The sequence below is a fragment of the Penaeus monodon genome, chromosome 18, assembly GCF_015228065.2.
Source record: "Penaeus monodon isolate SGIC_2016 chromosome 18, NSTDA_Pmon_1, whole genome shotgun sequence".
NCBI lineage: Eukaryota > Metazoa > Arthropoda > Malacostraca > Decapoda > Penaeidae > Penaeus > Penaeus monodon.
Window position 1 is genome coordinate 46,341,423 of NC_051403.1, and position 20,230 is coordinate 46,361,652.

At 36.0% G+C, this 20,230-nt stretch overlaps 1 protein-coding gene across 12 annotated transcripts in view; it reads left to right on the forward strand.

The window, feature by feature from the left end:
• LOC119584533 (protein transport protein Sec31A-like) overlaps positions 1-18,929 on the forward strand; it is a 23,207-nt gene extending 4,278 nt beyond the window's left edge. Inside the window, exons 8-26 of one of the 12 annotated variants that reach the window (XM_037933198.1) lie at positions 38-169; positions 532-708; positions 890-1,063; positions 1,696-1,782; positions 2,011-2,211; positions 2,460-2,631; positions 2,778-2,926; positions 3,037-3,207; positions 3,401-3,538; positions 3,772-3,849; positions 5,299-5,337; positions 7,902-8,027; positions 8,457-8,562; positions 12,448-12,770; positions 13,317-13,385; positions 15,502-15,624; positions 15,831-16,007; positions 16,260-16,331; positions 17,248-18,929. In XM_037933198.1, the coding sequence (XP_037789126.1) occupies positions 38-169; positions 532-708; positions 890-1,063; positions 1,696-1,782; positions 2,011-2,211; positions 2,460-2,631; positions 2,778-2,926; positions 3,037-3,207; positions 3,401-3,538; positions 3,772-3,849; positions 5,299-5,337; positions 7,902-8,027; positions 8,457-8,562; positions 12,448-12,770; positions 13,317-13,385; positions 15,502-15,624; positions 15,831-16,007; positions 16,260-16,331; positions 17,248-17,433 (2,700 nt within the window). In that variant the 3' untranslated portion in view covers positions 17,434-18,929. The remainder of the gene's footprint in view (positions 1-37; positions 170-531; positions 709-889; positions 1,064-1,695; positions 1,783-2,010; positions 2,212-2,459; positions 2,632-2,777; positions 2,927-3,036; positions 3,208-3,400; positions 3,539-3,771; positions 3,850-5,298; positions 5,338-7,901; positions 8,028-8,456; positions 8,563-12,447; positions 12,771-13,316; positions 13,386-15,501; positions 15,625-15,830; positions 16,008-16,259; positions 16,332-17,247) is intronic. The other 11 variants (XM_037933199.1, XM_037933205.1, XM_037933202.1 and 8 more) reach the window with 11 other exon arrangements.
• The last annotated feature ends 1,301 nt before the right edge of the window (positions 18,930-20,230 follow it).

Here is a 20,230-nt window from a genome sequence, read left to right on the forward strand (position 1 = left end):
ATATATATTTTTTTACCTTCTTTTATTCCCCATTTAGTTCTCGGCCATTGCGGATTCCTTCCCGGGCATGGAAATGCCTGCAGTGGTACCCCAGGGAGCGACTCCACAACCCATTCAAGTCAAAAACCCACCCAAGTGGTTCCGCAAGCCATCGGGAGCAAACTTCTCAGTAAGTTCAAATCTTTCTGATCTTGCTCAGATTAGAGAAATGAAAGGAAGGATAATGTAGTTCAGCTTTTATAGAGAGAGTAGATGAAATTTTTCAAATGTAAAAGAAAGTTAAGCTTTTTGATGTGATCTTTATAATGGTTTGTTTTATCATACAGAAATTAGATCACAAGAGAAAAGATTTTATGTAGTATATGTTTAAAATGCAGTAACATCACATGTGGTAGTGCATAACATGAAACCTGTTCTTATGTTATCCTGGATTTCAGTGCATTTGAGTATTGCATATCATGTAGGAATTCTTAATGATATAAAATAGGTATCCATAATTTTTTGCTTACCTCACTGAATGATCCGTTACAGTTTGGTGGCCGACTAGTTTCTTGGAACAAGCAGAGCAGAGCTGTGGCCATTTCACAGGTAGTAACAGAAGAGAAGTTGGTGGAACGAAGCGTCCAGCTAGAAAATGCTCTCTCTCAGTCCCAGCTGGGTCCATACTGCCAGGCCAAAGCAGAAGCTGCTGCCAAACCCAGTGATCAGGTAATTTTTATTTATCTTCAGGTGGTGGTTTTCTGCTTCCACTTTTGTGCATTTACAGAATAAATCCTCACCATACAATGAAAGCCTGTTGTCTTGAATAGCAAATGGCATATGAAAACCAAATTTCAATGAAGAAAGCCTCAAGTGTAGGCTTATCTAATATGCTTGTGTTTTGTTTCAGGTTTTGTGGAAGTTTATTGGAGCCAACTTTGAAATGGCCCCACGTACACACTATATGAGTTTGCTTGGCTATAACAGTTCACAAGTCTCGGACAAGGTTCGCCCCCCAGTGCCTGCGGCTGATGGTGTTGCAGCAGAGGTCTTAGCCGACAAGATGGAAAATCTCGGCACAAACGTTAGTATCATGCTAACCTTTTGGTGTGTGTAAAGGGGTTAGTGCTGTTTATGATATAAGTGGGAAATATGTGCCTGCTTATGTCATAATAAGAACTTGTGAAGTCTATTTTTATTTTTTTTATAGAGATTTAATGGTTGTTTCTTGTTTGCATGCAGAGAAGGCAGCAACAGTCATTAAGTCAGGGATGGTTGTTTGTTGCAGTAAGTTGATTATATGTGGCTCTTGAATAATTCATCCCTCTATTTTTATAGGTAGTTTGACATTAGTTAAGCTATGTAGAATATATTTATTCTAGAACTAACAATTTTGTAGATATTTCTGTGCTGTTGAGATTGATCAGCTGATGTGAATGTTTGATTTCCTTATTCTAGAAGAATTACTGAGTGGTTGATTCCCTTAATTAATTGAAACTCCTCATTAATAGTACCAAATTACCAAATCATAGTATACTTGAAGTAGAGTTTCATAAGCATCCTTCCCCTTCTCAGAAATAGAGATGCAAGTCCCTTGGCTGTGCTTCATTCGTAAAACAGGACCTATCATTTCACATTTTTTGTGTAAGAAAATTGAAGTTGTGAAAAATGTAGATGAAAATTAATGTAAATGCTAATTTCCTTTTACATTTGCAGGATGGCAGCACCAGCTCACTTGACCCCAGTGAGCAGTTTGAGATGATTGCTTCAGCTCAGTCCTTCGACAAGACTCCAGAACTTGAGGTGGGACAGATTGTTTGATTGGTGTCTGTTATATAAAGAATATTTATTTATCTGTGTTTATTTATATAGAGTATTTATTTATTTATTTTGAAATTTTTAAGAATTTATAACTAAAATAAGATTTTGTATATATGACTTGTTTTGTTGACTACTAAAATTGTAAGTGTATTTGTATTCATAGTCTGTGTAGTGACCTGTAAATTTTGAAGTCAGAATTGTGTGTCTCAGGAAATGGAACCAGAGGTGGAGACTAAGCCATCCAAGGTTGAGCTTAATGTGGAGGAGACCAGTGGAAGTAACGAAGGGCTGATTACCCAAGCGCTTTTGGTCGGGGACTTGGAATCGGCAGTAGAGCTTTGTGTAAAGGACAAGCATTTCACCCATGCATTGACTCTTGCTGCTCATGCTGGCCAGGAGCTCTATGCAAAGGTATTTATGGTTGTGATGGATTTTACTGGTCTAGAAATAGCTGTTGATGATGTGTGAAAGAACGACTCATTAAAAGTTACATGAAAATATATCAACTGAAAATGGAAATACTGAATTGCAATTACAACTGACTTTGAATTTTCTTTTAGTTATCAGAAAGTTTTTAAGAGGAAAAGATTCTGAAGCACCATTGTAGGTAATACAGGTCTGAATTTGATGGCTTTACTCTTTTCCTCCATGACAAACAGACCCGTGACAATGTCTTGAAACAAGTTGATGGCTCTCTGGCACCCTTGATTGGGGCAGTTGTCCGTGGAGATTTAACCTCGATAACTACATCTTGCAATCTCAGCAACTGGAAGGAGGCTCTAGTCGCAGCTCTTACATACTGCGAAGATGCCCAATTCACTGCCCTTGCAGGTATGTGAGGAAGAAAGCTTGGGTTCATTTTTAGTTTTAATAAACTCTCTTGGTAAGTGAAAATTCAGAAATATAGATTGGAAAACTTGGTGAAAGGCGCCATTTCAGATATTGAAATTCCTTATAACTTTGACCTGTGTTTGCAGAGAATCTTGGTGAACGTCTAGAGGCATCCAACATTGGTGAATATATACCATCTGCCATGATTTGCTATGTTTGTGCTGGCAGTCTGGAGAAGTTTGTTTCTTGCTGGTCAAAGATGCAGCCAAACATGAGTAATCCTAATGAGTTGCAGGTAATTTACTAGCACATGCAAATGATCATCTTATGTGGATAAGAGTTTTCAGTTTTCAGAAATATCATGATACTGTGATTCAGGACAGTAACATCTTGATACTTTTACAGGACCTGGTTGAAATAATAATGGTCCTCCAAAGGTCTCTGGCAGCAGCAGGTCGACCTGTAAACCTAAGCGAAGGAAGCACTGTAAGCTCACTCTTGTGCCAGTATGCATCTCTCCTGGCAGCTCAGGGTGCCCTGAACACTGCTGTTTCCTATCTGAACTCTGCTACACAGGTTGGTAATGGAGTTGTGACTGAAGATATACTGTCTGTTGTGTTTGTGTTATGATCCAAACAGACCTTTCATTTCCTTTGAAGGTATTAGATGCTTTGTGTGATAAGGGGTTATGTTTCTTGGGTTTATATAAACATTTATATGCAAATTGCAAATGATTTGATTATGCAAAAATTGGAACTCCTCTCTTCAGGGTGAGATGATTGAATTGCGTGATCGCTTGTACCGTGCACTGGGATACCAGACTGGGAGGACTAACCAGCAAGTGCACAATGTTGTTCCACAGCCATCTTTCAGACAGACTCCCACTCCACAAAACTATCAGTCTCAGGTAATGCAATTTAGGAAAACTCCATTTATATGCAAAAGTGCATAAGGGGTCTCTCTGCTTTTTAAGTATGACTGGTTATTCATTATGAAAATATTATTATTTTTTTTTTTTTTTTTTCCCCCCATGAACTTTATATTCTTGGGCTGAAGTATATGACCAATCTTTTGTGATATTTAGTGCCTTTCATAAGTGCATTTGGTGAATAATTTCTTGTTATTCATTGGGTTGAGAAGGGAGGGGGCTGGGCTGGGAGCAGTAGCAGTCAGCAGCCAGTGGGCGGTTTTACGACGTACCAACCACCAAGCATTCAGGTACACTGCTACATGCTTCCAGTTGTAGATGAAAATGTATCACTGAAAGTATGTAGTTTAGGTTGCTTTATGATGTTGCATGGGATACTGGTTAATCAGTAGCATTTGATATGTTGCTTTGAGCTGTTAACATTGAATACTAAGCTATATCAGTGGGATTGACAAAGTATGAACCTGCATTTTGTTGTGTAATTCTTCAGTTTACTTGGTTATAAGCACGAAATATATGACCATGATTGCTTACTCTGTCATTTTTGGTAGTTGTATGATATGAAGAGAACTAGCAGTTTGAAAAGAAAATGTATAACAAATTTTATGAGCTGTGCCTTTAAATGACTATTATTAACACACTGATGCCAAATAACATCTAATCATGTAAAGGCAAGCCAGACCTAAATGCTGGATGACAAGGGTTCATGTCATGCATGGTAAAGCCTGATCGAAATTGTGAGCATTAAATAGTTGTTTGTGTGTTTGTCCCTTACTGCAATCTTTAGGGAGATACAACCCCTTAAAGATAAGCTTAAAGTCTGTTTAACCTTGTGCATTCTACAGGCAAAATCATAGGGATCAAGGTAAATGAATTGCAGCCTTATTCCTAAATAACTTGTAACTTTCCTGCCTAGGTTATTCTTAATCTGACTAATCATTGGGTGTAGCAGCTGTAAGAAAATTAGGCTTGAGGTGAAAGTGTGATTGATGGATGAATAAATGAATCGAGTGCTTCTTGGTTTGACCGGCATTTTTTTCCAGCGAGTCATTTGATTTCTCAGTTACTGAATAGTGATGATGCGACAGAATATCAGGTATTAGTAATAATTCATTCTAATGTAATTGAATATATGTTTTAAGAAGGAAGAGAATGACGAAATGAAATAAGGGTGCGGTTACATGGAAAATTTCAAATGTGAGAGTTTGGTGCCTAGCTAGGTAGCACATGAGATGGGAAAAGCCTCAAGAGATCCACTTTGGTTGGCTTTGAAATGCCACAGATTTAAAGTTTCCATTTTCATTGTGGTTTGATTTTTTTCCTCACATTACTTTTTTATTGGGTTCGGGAGAAAATAGCTGCTGCTCTCCATATTTTTTTCTGAGTTATGGAGGGACAATATTACTGAATACATTTGTATTTAATAAATTTAGTATATATCTGTGTGTCATAGGTCTAGTACAGTATGAGTAATGCTAGTCATTCTATTTTTGGGAGAGCTGGCTTAAAAAAAGAATCTGTAGATGTATAAACATAATGTAGATATGCTTTGATTATTGATCTGTTTACTACCAGATCTTTGATTAGCTTGTGTGCAGGTAATGAACAAGCTATCTCTATTTTTCTGCATATGTTGTTATTAACATGCTCATATGGAAGAAGAGAACCATGTGCCAATATTTGAAAAGTATTTGGAATGCAAAACAGAGATTAAACTTTAAAATTATTTTTTGTGACAGTGTATTCAGGTTCCCCAGCCATCTGCCACTGAACTGTTGGTGAGTGACAAGTGCTATTATTAGGCAAAGGTCTACTAATAATGTATTTTGCGAGCCAGATGTAGCAAGAAGCTGGAATTCAATGCATTGTAAAGAGTGATCAAGCACAGTGTGGAAAGTTGAAAATGTTGGTTTGTCATATATTCTTTTATTTATATCTTAGTTCTGTTCTACTCTCTCAATACGTGTGAATGCACAAAGAAGTCTTTTTAGACTGCACATAAATTTGTTTATTTAGAAAATTTGCACAAGAATTAACAGTAGCATGTCTTTTCATTCTTGCTTTCCCCTTTGTTAGATAAGTTTATTAGCATTAGGAAGTGGAAGAATAAAAAGTGCAAGATATAAGTCATCACATGTCTGCAGGGAGGGATATCTGTAGAAATCTGTGCATATTTTCTTTGTGTATTTCTGTCATATATTTGAGTGGTGCATTTGGCACTCTCTTTGCTGAGATTTTCTTTTTTTATTGTTAGGAAATCTGATATTCTTTTGATAATCATTTTGCCCTTTTTCTCATAGTTATCCCAAAGTATATTTTGGTTATGTATTTATATGACATGCATATTTTAGTGGTACCAGCACAGAGATCCTCAATTGCTGTTTGATAAGCAGGGCCAATCACTTTAATTGTCCACCTACATATTATTGCTTTAGGTGGTGGGAGGTAGTGGTTCAGGGTTCATTTAAAGAGAAATTTATGTGTTTATGAATAATGTCAGTCATAATTTTAAAAATTCAAATCATTCGTCACACACACACACCGGCAATGTTGCCACATTGCTCATAAACCGGTACTCTACTGTTTATGGACTTCCAGCACATATTGAAAGTAACACTGCATCAGACAGATATTCTGTATCATATATGCTTTTGCATACTGTTTAAAAAGATAAGATGTTAGTAATGATATTAGCGTATTACCACTTCACCTCATGACTTGTGTAGCTTTATTGAAGAATGAGAAATCTTCCTTTGAATAGGAACCTAAATGTCACCATGATCCTGCAGTTGTGTGGTGTTTTCACCAAAGGAAATTTTGCAGGACTTGTATTATGGCTCGTACTGGCTTCTCTTTCTTTTGACTACCGGAGTCACTAGTGGCCCTGAAGCCCAGGAATGTTGAGTCTTACAGGATATGTGAAACTTTCATGTTTAGAATGAATTGAATGAGTGGATTACGATATCTGCAAAAGCTTAGGAGACGTCTGTTGTGCCACTGTTGAGATTCCTTGTAAGTTCTGCTTATTATGCATGAAATCTTATGTACTGCACTTTATTTTGATTTCTATCCCCACCCCTATTGATATCAGTACAAGTATGTGTTTTATCTCCATCTGCTAAAGTGGTGCTCAAGGCTACCATCATAACCTCCTCCTGTTGGTAGCAGTAGGAGGTTAATCTAGCTCTTTAATAACACTATTATTATATGTTTGGGAAGAAATTATCATAAATAATTTGTAACCACTGTGATTCACAGGTGTGATTTGATATTTGAAAATAAATCTGTATATTAGTAATTGTCCATCACTTCAGCAGTAGTTTGCAAGGTGATACTTAGTATGATACAATTATTTTATAAAATATTTTCTTTTGCATGTAGTTATTCAGATAGTAGGTAATGTATTGATTTTTGAGATAGTAGGTAATGTATTGATTTTTCAGATAGTAGGTAATGTATTAATTTTTCAGATAGTAGGTAATTTATTGAATGCATTTTTTTTTTTGATGGTAAAGTGTTTTTAATCTAACAATATTTTATTTTTGGAACTGAACTATACCTGTAATTCATTACTCTACTATTTAGGGTATCATTGATTGTTACTGCTTATGAGCAAGTTTAGAAGCTGTATCTGCTTAAATGTTAAGTAGTTGACTAACCTCATTATGAAATTTTCTGGTCTTAAAGCCATGTCCATTGTGTTTTCTTTTTTTTTTTTTTTTTTTTTTTACACATAGATGGCTATACAACTGTTTAGTCACCTTGGTGGCTGAGCACTTGTGGAGCCATCTATATGCAAACAAAATCAATAAACAAAATTATAGGCAACAATACTTGTAGCCATCAGCAGTGGTTTAAAAGATTTTACATGTACCTATAACACCATCGCTGTTAAAGATTGGATACAAAATCTCGGCAATTAAAAAGCATAATAATAAATAGGTAAAGAAAGATTAATTAAACCTTCTTGCCAATTCACATGTCAAATAATGATTTAGATTTAAAATTCATATGAAGATAGAAAACAACTCAAGGTGTGATAAAAAAAAGAGAATTGCTAATGATTTATATTTGATATATACATTTTGGATGTAAGTTTCATACATTACATTCATTTAGATATAATGTGACATATCTTGCATTCCAGTTTTCTTTCTCTCAGGTTATTATTATTAGTGTATGGAGAAAAAAAAAATTATGACAAGAGAACATTTGTGTACTCCACATATCTGTCATGTGCTGAATCTCACGTCTAATTGATATGCAAGCAGTTAAATGGTATTGCATATTCTACTCAGTGGCAAAAAGGTTTATTTTCAATATTTGAATGTTTTGCCCACAGCCAAGCCAGTTCACTCCATCAGTCCAAGCACAACAACGCAACATATATGGAGAACCTACTGCACCACCTCAGGCTGCACCCGCTCCAGCCTTGTTCACTCCTGCTCCTCATGTGTCTCAGCCACCGGTATGTAATTTATTGCTTTTCTTCCTTTTTTTTCTGATTTCTTTCTTTGTTTCCTCTTTTTTGTTTTAACTTTTAAAGCCTTTATCATGAGTGGTTATGTTAAGAGATTAGTTGTAAACCCAGCCACAAAAAAGTGTATGTATGCTAGTTCTATAAGGGCATTTATATTATAGCCTCATCACTTGAATGAAACTACATCATCCCATAATGTAATAAATAGGTGTTGAAATTTTGTCCTATAGCTGGTTCCAAATATAATCTTGTGATTCAAAAGGTATTTGAGGCTCCTAGATTTTAATTAGGGATGCAGGTAAGATTGGTGTACAGTTATATATATCATTAGAATTTTTTAAATTTCTCATTGTTGATTTACATTATATCTCTGTGAGAAAGTATACAAGACCTATGGTAACCAAGAACTCTTCTCAGGTGCCAAATCCACCAACGTTTGGAGTGCCCCCTCTGGCGCCAATGCAGCCAACCATGTCTGCTGTGCCCTCAGGCCCACCGCCAACTGCAGTCGGTCATGCTGGAGGTTCGTTTTCCTTTCGCTACAAAGGCAATGAATTTTTGCAATCATTTTAATAATGTTGCAATTTATTGCTTTGACATGATTTTGGGACAATACTTGAATCTCAATTTTTATTTATTTATTTTATTTTTCATTATTTTATTTTTGTTGTTGCTAATTGAGGAATTGGTGGCTTGTAGTGAAAAGCTTTTATTTGGAAAATTGTTTCACTTTGAAGAATCTTTGTTAAGGCTGACACAGAAAAGCCTTATATAATAATTTCTTACTGGATAAGGATATTCCTTCAGAAAAAGAGTTCTTTAGAGAGATTTAACATTTGAACTTTGAAAGATATAAGCTTTAAGCAGAGACATGCACACACACCCCCTCCCCCCTCTCCCTCACTCCCACACCCACAATGTAAAGTTGCATTTTTTGTGTTCTTGTTTAGCAATCTTGCTGATACTGTATCAATAGTAACCCACAGGGATTAATGTAGAGGTACACACAACAGACAGCGACAATTTGGTTAGTGTCAAAAGAGCCTGTCACCAAAGCCTGAATTATTGTTAATATGATTATCATTATTATTTTTTTTTTTCTATCATTATCATTATTATTATCATCATCATTATTATCATCATCAATATCATTATTATTGTATTATTATTTTTATTATCTGTTATTATCATTATCATCATTATTATTATTTGTTATTACTCATAACCACACCCCCACATGTTCAGACATAGACTCACTCACATCTCCATGCTCACACCTGCTTTCTCTGTACTCACACTGCACTTTTCACACTTACACCAACACACCCCACTCGCCCCCACACACCCCACTCGCCCCCACTCGCCCCCACACACCCCACTCGCCCCCACACACCCCACTCGCCCCCACACACCCCACTCGCCCCCACACACCCCACTCGCCCCCACACACTACACCACATCCCCTCATATCCCAAACACACTTGCATCCCCTCACCCCAACAAACACTTCCACCCTACTACCCCCACATGTGTAACCCCACACCTGCATCTCCACACTCGCTCTCCCCCACAACCACACTAACTCGCACTCGGTCATTCTCTTGGTTTCTCACTCCATCTCACAGGAAACACAGTCTGGATATATTCCATACATTATGAAAATTGCATGAAGAGCTGTGTTTATTTTAGATTTTCATATATTAATGTAGAAATTTTTCCCTCTTGAATGTTTTTACAATTGTGGTAGATAAGACTAAAAATTATATGCAAGCTCTCATGGTCAAGAACTAACAACAGATGAATGTTTGCATGACATTACATGCTTGATACACTCATACTTAACACCATGCATGTTATGTGAGGTTGGAAGCCGTGTCTGCGAAGGCAAGCAGAAAGGGGAAGGTGTGGTTGAAGAATTTAGAGAGATTTCAGTAAGTTCATGAGTATTCAGTTGAAGTTTGTAGTGTGGTCATTTTTTTTACTGTTGGAGGACTTTGTGACACAGCAGGAGAAGCTTCAAAATGTCATTTGTGAGGAATGGGAATAGTCCGAGTTATTATTCCTCCTGTTAATTCTCCTCTTCTTCTTAGCCCCTCCTCTCTCTGTTCCTTCTTCTTTTCCACTTTTCCCTCTTGTTTTTACTCCAACACTTCTGTTTCCTAATTTTCCCTCCTCCTCTTCCTCTTTTTACTCATCTTCCTCTTTTTCTTCATTCTCTTCCTCTTTTTCCCCATTGACTTTCTCTTTCTCCTCTCCTCTTTTTCCTCATCCTCTTTCTCTTTCCTCATGCTCTACCTCATTTTGCTCATCTTCCTCTTTTCCTCATCCTCTTTCTCTTTTTCCTCTCTTTCCTCATTTTCCTTCCTCCTCTTTGCCCTTCTGTTTCTTCTTCCTCCACTTCCCTCTTGTACTTCTCTTTCACCATCCTTTCCTCCTCATCTCATTGTTTCTTCTTTCTCCCTTACTACATCTGTATTTTGAAGACTGTCCTGTATATCCACGTTTTCTTTTTGTGGTTTTGCTTATTTTTTTCCAGTGACACTTCTTCGCACAGCAAGAGTGGTACTTTTTAACACGTAGTTGGGATCAGTGTGTTTGGAATTAACAAATGTCAGAGCAAAGCAGGTATCACTCACATTTCTTCAACAGCAACATGTGTATAAATGAAAATGCTTCAGGAGTTAAATGCTCTTATTAAGATTTGTCTAAAGATGCTAAGGAATTCAGTGGAAAAGGGTTTGGTTAAACCTTGCAGATTTTATATAGTTTGATGGAAAGAGGGGATGGGATATATATGGTGCAATCTTGTAATACTTATTAAATTTGGGAATATTATAAATGAGTGAATTTGTCTTTCATTCAGATATCAAATTTGAGAAAGAAGGCGAAGGTGAGATCTAACGTTGTGATGCAATAAGTAGATGAGGATAGGCATTCTGTCTGTTCCTAACTGCAGATTCATTTATCTTGTCTTTAAGAAAAATGTTGATTGTATTGTATTTTAAATTTTATTTCAAGTATTGCTTTATGTAAAATGGTAAAGAGGTACTAGTTTTATATATATATATATATATATATATATATATATATATATATATATATATATATATATATATATATATATATATATATATATATATATATAAAATGTAGATTGTATGTTATGATATGCAGTGATAAATAATATGTTGTGTAAATCATTGTGTATATCATTAAAGACGACAATGTTTTGCTGTAGGATTCAACTAATGCAAGAATTACTATGCTCATTGTATTTATAAAAGCCTATGTATTTTTACAAGATGCATATAAATGTGTTAGATGCAAAATGTATTGTACATTTCTTATTTGGTATTTAGATGTGAGGCTTATTTTGTTACAGTCTGTTAGCTTACTGTATGTGTGGTAATAGATTATTAGTATGTAAACTTTTGTATAAAAAAGAATTGAAGGTTAGAGTTAGTCACTTGGAAGTTTCATTAGTTTGATTCAGTGTTCATTAACCCCTTGGATCCAGATGAGTCATGGCAATCAAATCACAAAAAACCTGGCAATAGGCTTCTGCCGGATGGCTGTGTGTAGGCCAGGTGCACGAACATGAGTCTGCGGTGGCAACAACACTCTCTGCCTCCTGTTTGCAAAGTTATTTACTCTGTTTGATGTATAAGTGTATTTAGCTCTTTGGCCATTTTCTGATGTCCACTTATGCCATTTGATTTACATTATCCAGATGGTGATAGTTTTTTTTTCCTTTGCACAGACTCCAGTCATCTCTCAAGGTAGTCTACAACTCAGTGCAAGAAAAATAAAACTGTGTATCATTGTCACTTTTGTCATTTAAAATTTTTTTACATAATGTTAAATTTTTTGCATTACCGCTCACAGTGCGAGAAATATGTTGAGCATGTAAATGGCATTCTGCACGGAGCTGGCGCTTTTCTAGTCACCACTCGTGGACATTGCATTTCTTGCTCATACATCGATGGGAATAATGCAAAATTGCCAAATGAGTAAAATAAACCCCCCAGTAGGTTTGTGCACTTGTGCCGACTATAACCAGATTTTCCCATGACAGTATGTTCATGTCACCCACCTATCGACCCAGATTTTTTCATGACATGGTCATGTCACTGGATCCAATGGGTTAAGTGGTGGTTCTGCTATGTCAGATCAAACTTTGGGGAATTAGCATGATTTCTGGATATTGTATTCAGGTTGCATCTAAAAACAACAACAACAACAAAAAGAGTTGATTAATTCATAAAAACTGTCATATAAAATTAGTTTTAGCATGTAATAAACCTTTCTTGTAATCTATGTATTGTACTAAAATATGCTTATCTTATTGTTATGTGCCCTACAAGACTGGGCACAAAGCTACTTCCTCTTTCTCTCTCTCTTTTCGTAGGTTTGCGACGAGGAGGCACAAACCGCTATGTCTCTGACACCTCATGCTTAAACCAGCCCCCTAGCATGCAGAATCAGCCACCCTCTTTCATGCCTCCCCCTGGAGGACCTGCACAGGTTCCTCCTAATCCCTCCCTCCCCTCTGCACCGGCACCTACAGGGCCCCAGTTCTTCACCCCGGCATCCCAGGCTCCAGGGGCTCCCATGTACGGAAGTCAGTCACAGATGCAGCAGCCGCCACCTCCGACAAAGCCTCCAGCGGCCTATGACTCCTCCGTCCCTCGCGGATGGAATGATCCCCCTCCCCTCTCGGGGTCTCGGAAGGTGAGACTTAACCTGTTTTTCCTCTGATTGTTCACTTATGAAGCTTCCTTGAAGAAAGATTTTTTCGGGAGTGATGAGTGTAACAGGTTAGAAAAAATTGGTTTTGCATGAATTGCACAAAGGTAATGATTAGGGTGGATTTAAGTCTGTAAACTATATATTTTTTAATGGAATTAGTGAGCTCTGCAATGGAGTCCTAAACATATTGTTTTTTATAGGTGTATAGAAAAGGGGTAAAAAATTATTTTGTGATAGTAAATGCATATGGGACTGAATATCATATGGTATTTACCTGCATTTTTATATAACTTTTTTCCAACAAAGACTTTATGCCGACGTATATGTTTTCTACATAGATAAAGAAATTAAGCTATTATAAGATTATAGTGGCTGAAGACAGGATGAAATAAGTGGGTAGCATAACCAATGTCATGTTCACTTCATTCTGCCAACAAGTCTTATCCATTTGGGTCAAATGCTTTTGTGGAAAGGGTCTTGCATTTGCACACAATTGAATTCAGGTTGATTGATGACACAAATTCCCAGCAGTTCAGTGGTGAGCATAGGCTCGGTGGAGGACACTCGGGTGACAAGAGGCTTCTGTTGCTCCAGCAGGTTTGTGAAGTCTGGCCAGCATGAGGCATGAGGAGAGCTTCCAGTTGTTCATGTAACAACCACAACTGCTCATATGACTGTGTGATTGCTCTTATCACTAGGCAAATTTCTGTATTGTTTACTTGTCTTTTTTTCAGATTGCAATTAACTAATTTGGCCTCTGGCCCTTTTTGCTTTGCATTTTATCTGAAAAGCAGGTCATGTGTATGTTGCCCTGTTGAATTCTAGATACTTGAATCTAGAAAATCTAAAAGCTCTATATAGGACCTAGAAACAGAATGATAGAAATAAGAATCTGAATAACTTGGTTACCAAATATAAATTTCAGATATCAAATGAACTTTGAGTAATCTAAATAAGCCCATATCTGGCATGAAAAGCTGATTTTAAAATGCTAAAAAAAAAATTTTTTCAAAGGAAATTACCATAATTTTGTTAAGGTTATTGATAGCTTTATATAGAAAATTGTGGAGCTGGAGGCAGTTTAGAGCAATAATTTTGAGTATTTCACTCTTCTGAAAATGTCTTTAACCTTTTAATGACGGGCATAAGAACTTACTGAAATCAATTAAAATCTAGTGAGATGTGGCAACGGCCCGACAGTGGGCGCGGGAGTCCGCTGCCTTAAGCCGAACGTCCCGCTCCACTCGCTCTGGCGCGTCGCCGCGCGTACAAGTTTGCCCGTCCGTGAGACCCGTTTTCTATGACGTGTCTACACGTGACCCGTCAATAACGGATTAATAGTACCAGGAATACTGCTTTTATCCAATTGGAATGTAGACAAGTATTGATGGATAAGTTTGGTGCTAGATAAATGCAAAGGAATGAGACAGAAGTCCAAATACTGCAATATATTAAGATGCTTTTATGTAGAGTATCTCTGCATTTATAGAACAGCACTTTTTAAATAGTTACAGTTTGATATCTTGTGTACAGAAGTTAGTGCTTTGAGTTTGGCTGTACTAATACCATTGTCAGTAGGGCCTTACCAACTTTAGAGATCATGTGTATGGAGACTTACAGTTTCTGATTTAATTATACTTATGTCATTTTCATATTCTGCAGGGGAAAGAGCATGTTGATATGATTCTGCAGAAGTTACAGTATCTTGAATTAGTATAACTTCTTATTGAAGTAAATCATGATGATGATTTAGAAGTCTTGGACACAGGAAGACAAAGGAAAAATATGAAAACTTCTGAGGATGTCTTGACAATGTTTTCCATAAAATTATGAGTGACTAATGCCAACACCTCTATAGTTATGCTTTTAGTCAAGGAGCTGTTGAGTAGTTAACAGTATAAATACCTGTGCTTTCGGTTCAATGTGTTCTTTAGAAACCTATGACAACATAAAATCATATTTCTGCCGTTATTATTTGGAATATCTCTGTTATTGTCATCTTGTATCATATGTAGGTATTGATATATTCCAAATCAGTGTATTCATCTCAATCTTTAGGAACATGGATAAGAAATGAGATATTGGGATCTAACCATAATAAGACAGGAGGCTTTTTGAAGAATGTCATATTATTGTTAAATAGCTCTGTATCATAACATCCAATGCTGTAAAGTTAGTTTCCGAATGCCCATGTGGGATTATTCTTGTGTGAAAGTTAGTAAAAGCCTTTGTGTATGTTAACCTCAGAAATGTGAGTGGACATTTCAAGGTGGATATTGCTGTTTATTGAATTTTCATTATTCTTGCAAAATAGTTGAAGTGTGTATGTCTGTTGAGGCCGACTTGTTCAGGTAACAAAGCCAGGTACCAGAAATATGCATTTCCAATTTTTGCATTAAACATAGCAGCTTTTTTTGTATAAATATGTACATAAAATGCAGAGAGCTTTTATATTTTAAACAAATTGAATTTAACTACAATAAAAGAGGAGTGTGACTTCTGTGATATGAATGCTGGTTGTGCAATGAATACTATATTTACAGATAAAATTTCCTTGCATTTCAGGGAGATTTTGATTAAAAAACAAAACAAAACAAAAATCACACATTACTTGCTCTTGCAATCAGGTTTTAATTAACATTTTGTTTATCATAAAAATTTGATTGTCTTTCATACTTCGTATTTTCCATAAATAAAGAATCCTTTTCTACAGGCCAAACAGCAGCAGCAGCAGCAGCAGCAACAGCAACAGCCCCAGGCAAGTGAGGCACCAAAGGTACCAGAACCGATAATGTGCCCCGTCCCAGGTGCGCCTGAACAGCCACGTCAGTTTATGGTGAGCTGCATTCTGTGTCCATTACTATTGTTGTTGTCATGCAGTCACTATCACCATAACCATTACCATCAGTCATCATCATTATTTATCATTTATCATAATCATCAAGTTTTTGTTTGATGCAGCAATAATGAAGAACACCTCTTGTATATTTTATTCTTGAGCAAAGTGGACTAGTATCTACAAGCAGCTGCAAACTTTAACAGGGATTCCAGCAGTATGGAGCTGAGACAAGTGGACCAGCTGTTGGGGCTGCAGCGCCAGTCGCCACTCCTGCAGCACCAGAGCCTGCTAGCAAAGGTCCTCTGCCTGCCGAGCACCAGATCATTCAGCATGTCCTCAATGAAATCAGGGAACGGTGCTTAGCCGCTTGTCAGAATCAGGTGGGTAGAGGCTGTTGGAAGTGTTCAGATAATTGCCATTTATTTATTGACTGATTGGTTTGATTTGATAATTGATAAGAACTTTGAGAAGGATGATCGATATACTTTTGAGTGTATTTGGACATTGTAATATACTAGAAAGAGATTGTCATTCACTTTTGACCATAATAATATTGTATTATCCTTATTAGAATTTAATTTTATATATGCTGTTCCTGCTGAATTTTGATCTGGTCTTTTCTAAATTTCCAGCAAGTAAAGCAAAGACTTGATGATATTGGACGTAGATTGGAGGTTCTTTTTGACAAGATTCGAGCTGGACAGGTAAGTAAAGCTTCTGTATTTTAGGCTTTATATTGTTATAAAACATAACATACAGGACTTGCATGCTTTAGTTTTCATAAAGTCCCGACATTTTGTAAAAGAAATGATGAATCCATTGGATCGGGGTGCCGCGCTGCCTGCTTGCAGCCCAAAATCAGGCCCAGACCAGGCCCAGACACACACTCATGTTACTGTCTCTATTTCATTAGATGTGTTTTGTTTTTTTGACATATTCTAAAGTCTATATTTATTATTAGATATGCCTTTATCAAGATGATGATAGATTTTTTCTTGCACAGACTTCATAACATCTCTGTTGGTAGTGTATAATTCTGTGTAATAACAATAACAAGCAGTAACATTTTGGTATTTGTAATATTTTACTATTATTGTAGAATTTCATTTTCTGTAACACTCCATGTGCCATTGGTAACAGTGGGCAGTAATAGGATCCTGAGCATGGAAATAGTATCCTCTCTGGAGCTGAGGCTTTTCCAGCCATGGCTTGTGGATGGTACATTCCACCCATATTTACCACTGTAAAAATGGAGACACTTCCTGAATGCCCACTTAGTCTAATCTTCCTTCACAAGCTTTTGTGCACTCATAGCAAATCACTCCTGTCACCCCAGCTCACAGCCAGATTTTTTCATGACAGCATATTCCTGTCTCTGGGATCAGAGCCAAATTTTATTTATTTATTTATTTATACTTTCTGCAAGCCTTTTTTTTTTCATGACAAGTCCAGTCACCTGGATCCAATAGGTTGACATTTGTGTAAGATATCAAAATTATGTGTAGAACATTGACAGTGTTACACAGATCTAGAACACTGACTGTGTTACAAAGACATTTAGAAGAGGAAGTGATATAAATGTTCATTTTTATTCCTAAATATTTAATTTCCCCCTTTCAGCTTGGATCCTTCACCCTTGGAGGAGTTCACCAGATTATAGAGGCAATGAAATCTGGTGACTACCAAAGTGCCTTACAAATCCATGGTCAAACCGTAGCCAAAGGAAACTTTTCGGAGATGTCTCAGTTCATGCCTGCCATCAAGATGCTCCTTCAGACTTGTATGCAGCTTCAAGTATTCCTCTAGAAAGGTTTTTCTGAAGGGAGACTATAAGGTTGTCTTAACTTCCCGGTGATATGAGAAGTCATTTTATTGCAAGAAATTTATGGCAGATTATTTATTGAAATTTATTGTGAGAAGATGGTTGACGTATTTTTGGCTCTTGTCATATAATAACTTTATTATTATTTCTGATGAAATAGCATTGTATTTTTCTTCCTTTGTGTTTAGACTAAACCTTCAGCTTGGTTATACATATTGAAAAGTGAAATCAGAAGGTGCTCTTATTTGTAAGATCAACATTATTTTGTATTGGTCTGTGTCCATCTGAGATTGATCCTATGGTAATGCTAATCATGACATAATAGGTGTAGGTCGTGATGCAATGTAAACTTAATGGTAAATAATATGTATGAGATATTGTATTTTTGTTATATTATAGATTAGAATTATGCAACAATAGACTGACATCGCCCAAAAAACACTTGATTTCAGTTTCTATATTATAGGTAATAGACAATATGGGATATTAAACTTCTAAGGGATAAAAGCATCCATGTTGTAGGCATTCAACTTTGTCATGAAAGGTTGAAGTTTGCTTTCAGTGGTAAGGTTTATCAACATGAAAAGAAGCTGGTTATGCAGAACAAAGATTATCTGTAACATTTTGTTAATTATAGGAAGCAGTAGTGCATTTTCATTGTATTTAATGTTATTAATAAGGGTAATATATAAATTTTTTGTTTTGTTTTGTTATGTGCCATTTTTACTTCGAAAACTATTGTTATCAAGGCATGTTAACGGTCATTTGTTGTAACACTGAATTCTACATAAGCTACAGATAAAATGATATGAATTATTGTTGTCCTCTCTATTTTACCTAGACTAAAAAAAATTGTAGTAATGCTTTGTAGAATTTTTAAGCCATGGCTTCAGGGAATTATAGCATAAAGTAACCCAGTGATAAAGAAAAAAATGGATGAATAGAAAGTGAAAAAAAGTTAGTCTTGCTTTGGTTGCAAAGAGGCATTGCCAACTTAACTTCTATAAGATATAACATACTGCTGTTAGGGAATATTAAGCTAACTTGGTAATATGCAAAACTTGGCATTACAGAAAAATCATGTAAAGTGAAGTTATGAAGAAAAAAAATTAAAAGAATTATTTAACACCAAAGAATGTCATGAGTTCTGAGCCTGGGCATCAGCAATATGTGAATAAATACAACACAATATATATTACATTTTACATTTATAGAAAGCTTGTAAAGTATGTATGTATATCATATTGTAATACTTTATAAGGTTAACAGGTGATACAGCAATTGTTACCATCATTACTGTCACTGCCCTACTGATGGATATTGTAAGTGCCAACCATTTACCAATATATTATGCAAAAATGGCCAATTACTGGTTGCATAAGTAAAAGGGTAGTATGGATAGATTTGATATTCTTACGTAAAGCTAAATATCAAATTAGTGATGTTATAATTATTGCTGATATAAATATTCCTTTTTAAAGTGCCTGTTTTATGCCCTGAACCCTTTCTTCATTTACTACAATTGGTGGTTATTTGTAAAATAATTTTTTTGACAAAGAAATAGTAATCATAAGCCTCCATCAAATCTTGTGTGATTGTTGTATTGTCTTGAGCGTTGATAGTGTAAGATTGTGAGATTACGCTGATTACTAGTTTTCCACTTTCAAAGAATAGTGATCAGCTGTAAAATAGTGAGCTTAAGATAACTATCTCCTACTACTACTCCCTTTTCTTCTTCCTCATCCTCTTCCTCTTCCTGCTCCTCCACCTCTTCTTCTTCTTCCTTCTCTTCCTCCTCCTCCTCCACCTCTTCTTCTTCCCCTTCCTCTTTCTCTTCCTCTCCAACTATCTTGCAGTTCCCCTACATCTCCGTCTCCTACTCCCTCTCCCTGCTCATCTTGGCAAAGTCCCTCTCTTTCAGTTGGTCTTTGATATTGTATTATATTTATTGATAATTAATCTCTAGCATGATGTCTTGTTGAATTTTGTATAATTTGTTTTGATATATATTCCAGTTCTGATTTTCCTTCTATTTTTTTATATGTTCAGTTATCCTTCCTCCTGTTTATTGTTTACTTTTATGGCTCAATTTTTTTTTTTTTTTTTTTTTTTTTTTTTTTTTTTTTTTTTTTTTCAAACCTGTGTATCATACCCTCAAGAACCAGAAAGAGGCATTTACCAGGGGTATGGTTCATTGAGTCACTTCCTTAAACCTGACCTTGGTTAGCAATTATTGCTTTCATGCTTAATACTGTATTTCATTATCTTCCTTTGTTCTTGTGTACTATGCAGCTCCAACTAGGTCCATACATGTTTGTAGTACACATGAACAAAAAAAGATTTTCCAATTTTCCATTTGAATTTTGTGAAGGGTTATATACATTTTTTTTCCAATTACTGGAGTATCAGCTGACATAGATGATTAGTGACTGAACATACAGATTAAACATTGTTTGCATTATATTAACAATAACTTCAGCTTTATTTCTCTACAATTCATACATTTGATGCAAATATAAGTGAAATTAAACTTTTACACCTAGTGTATGTATATATAATATTTTCAGATGTAATGAAGAACAAGAGAAAATTTACATGGAAAAATGTTGCACAAATTCCTGCTTCAGTAGTGTCAGTGACAGGGTACATTAAATCCACTGATGTATATCACAACTTTTTCTGTAGCTTACATATTTTAGGAACTTATCTACATTACCTGATGTTCTGGCATTGCTTCATATTTTCACAAGACATTTTCCTGGAGCCAAAGTTTAGTGTCTT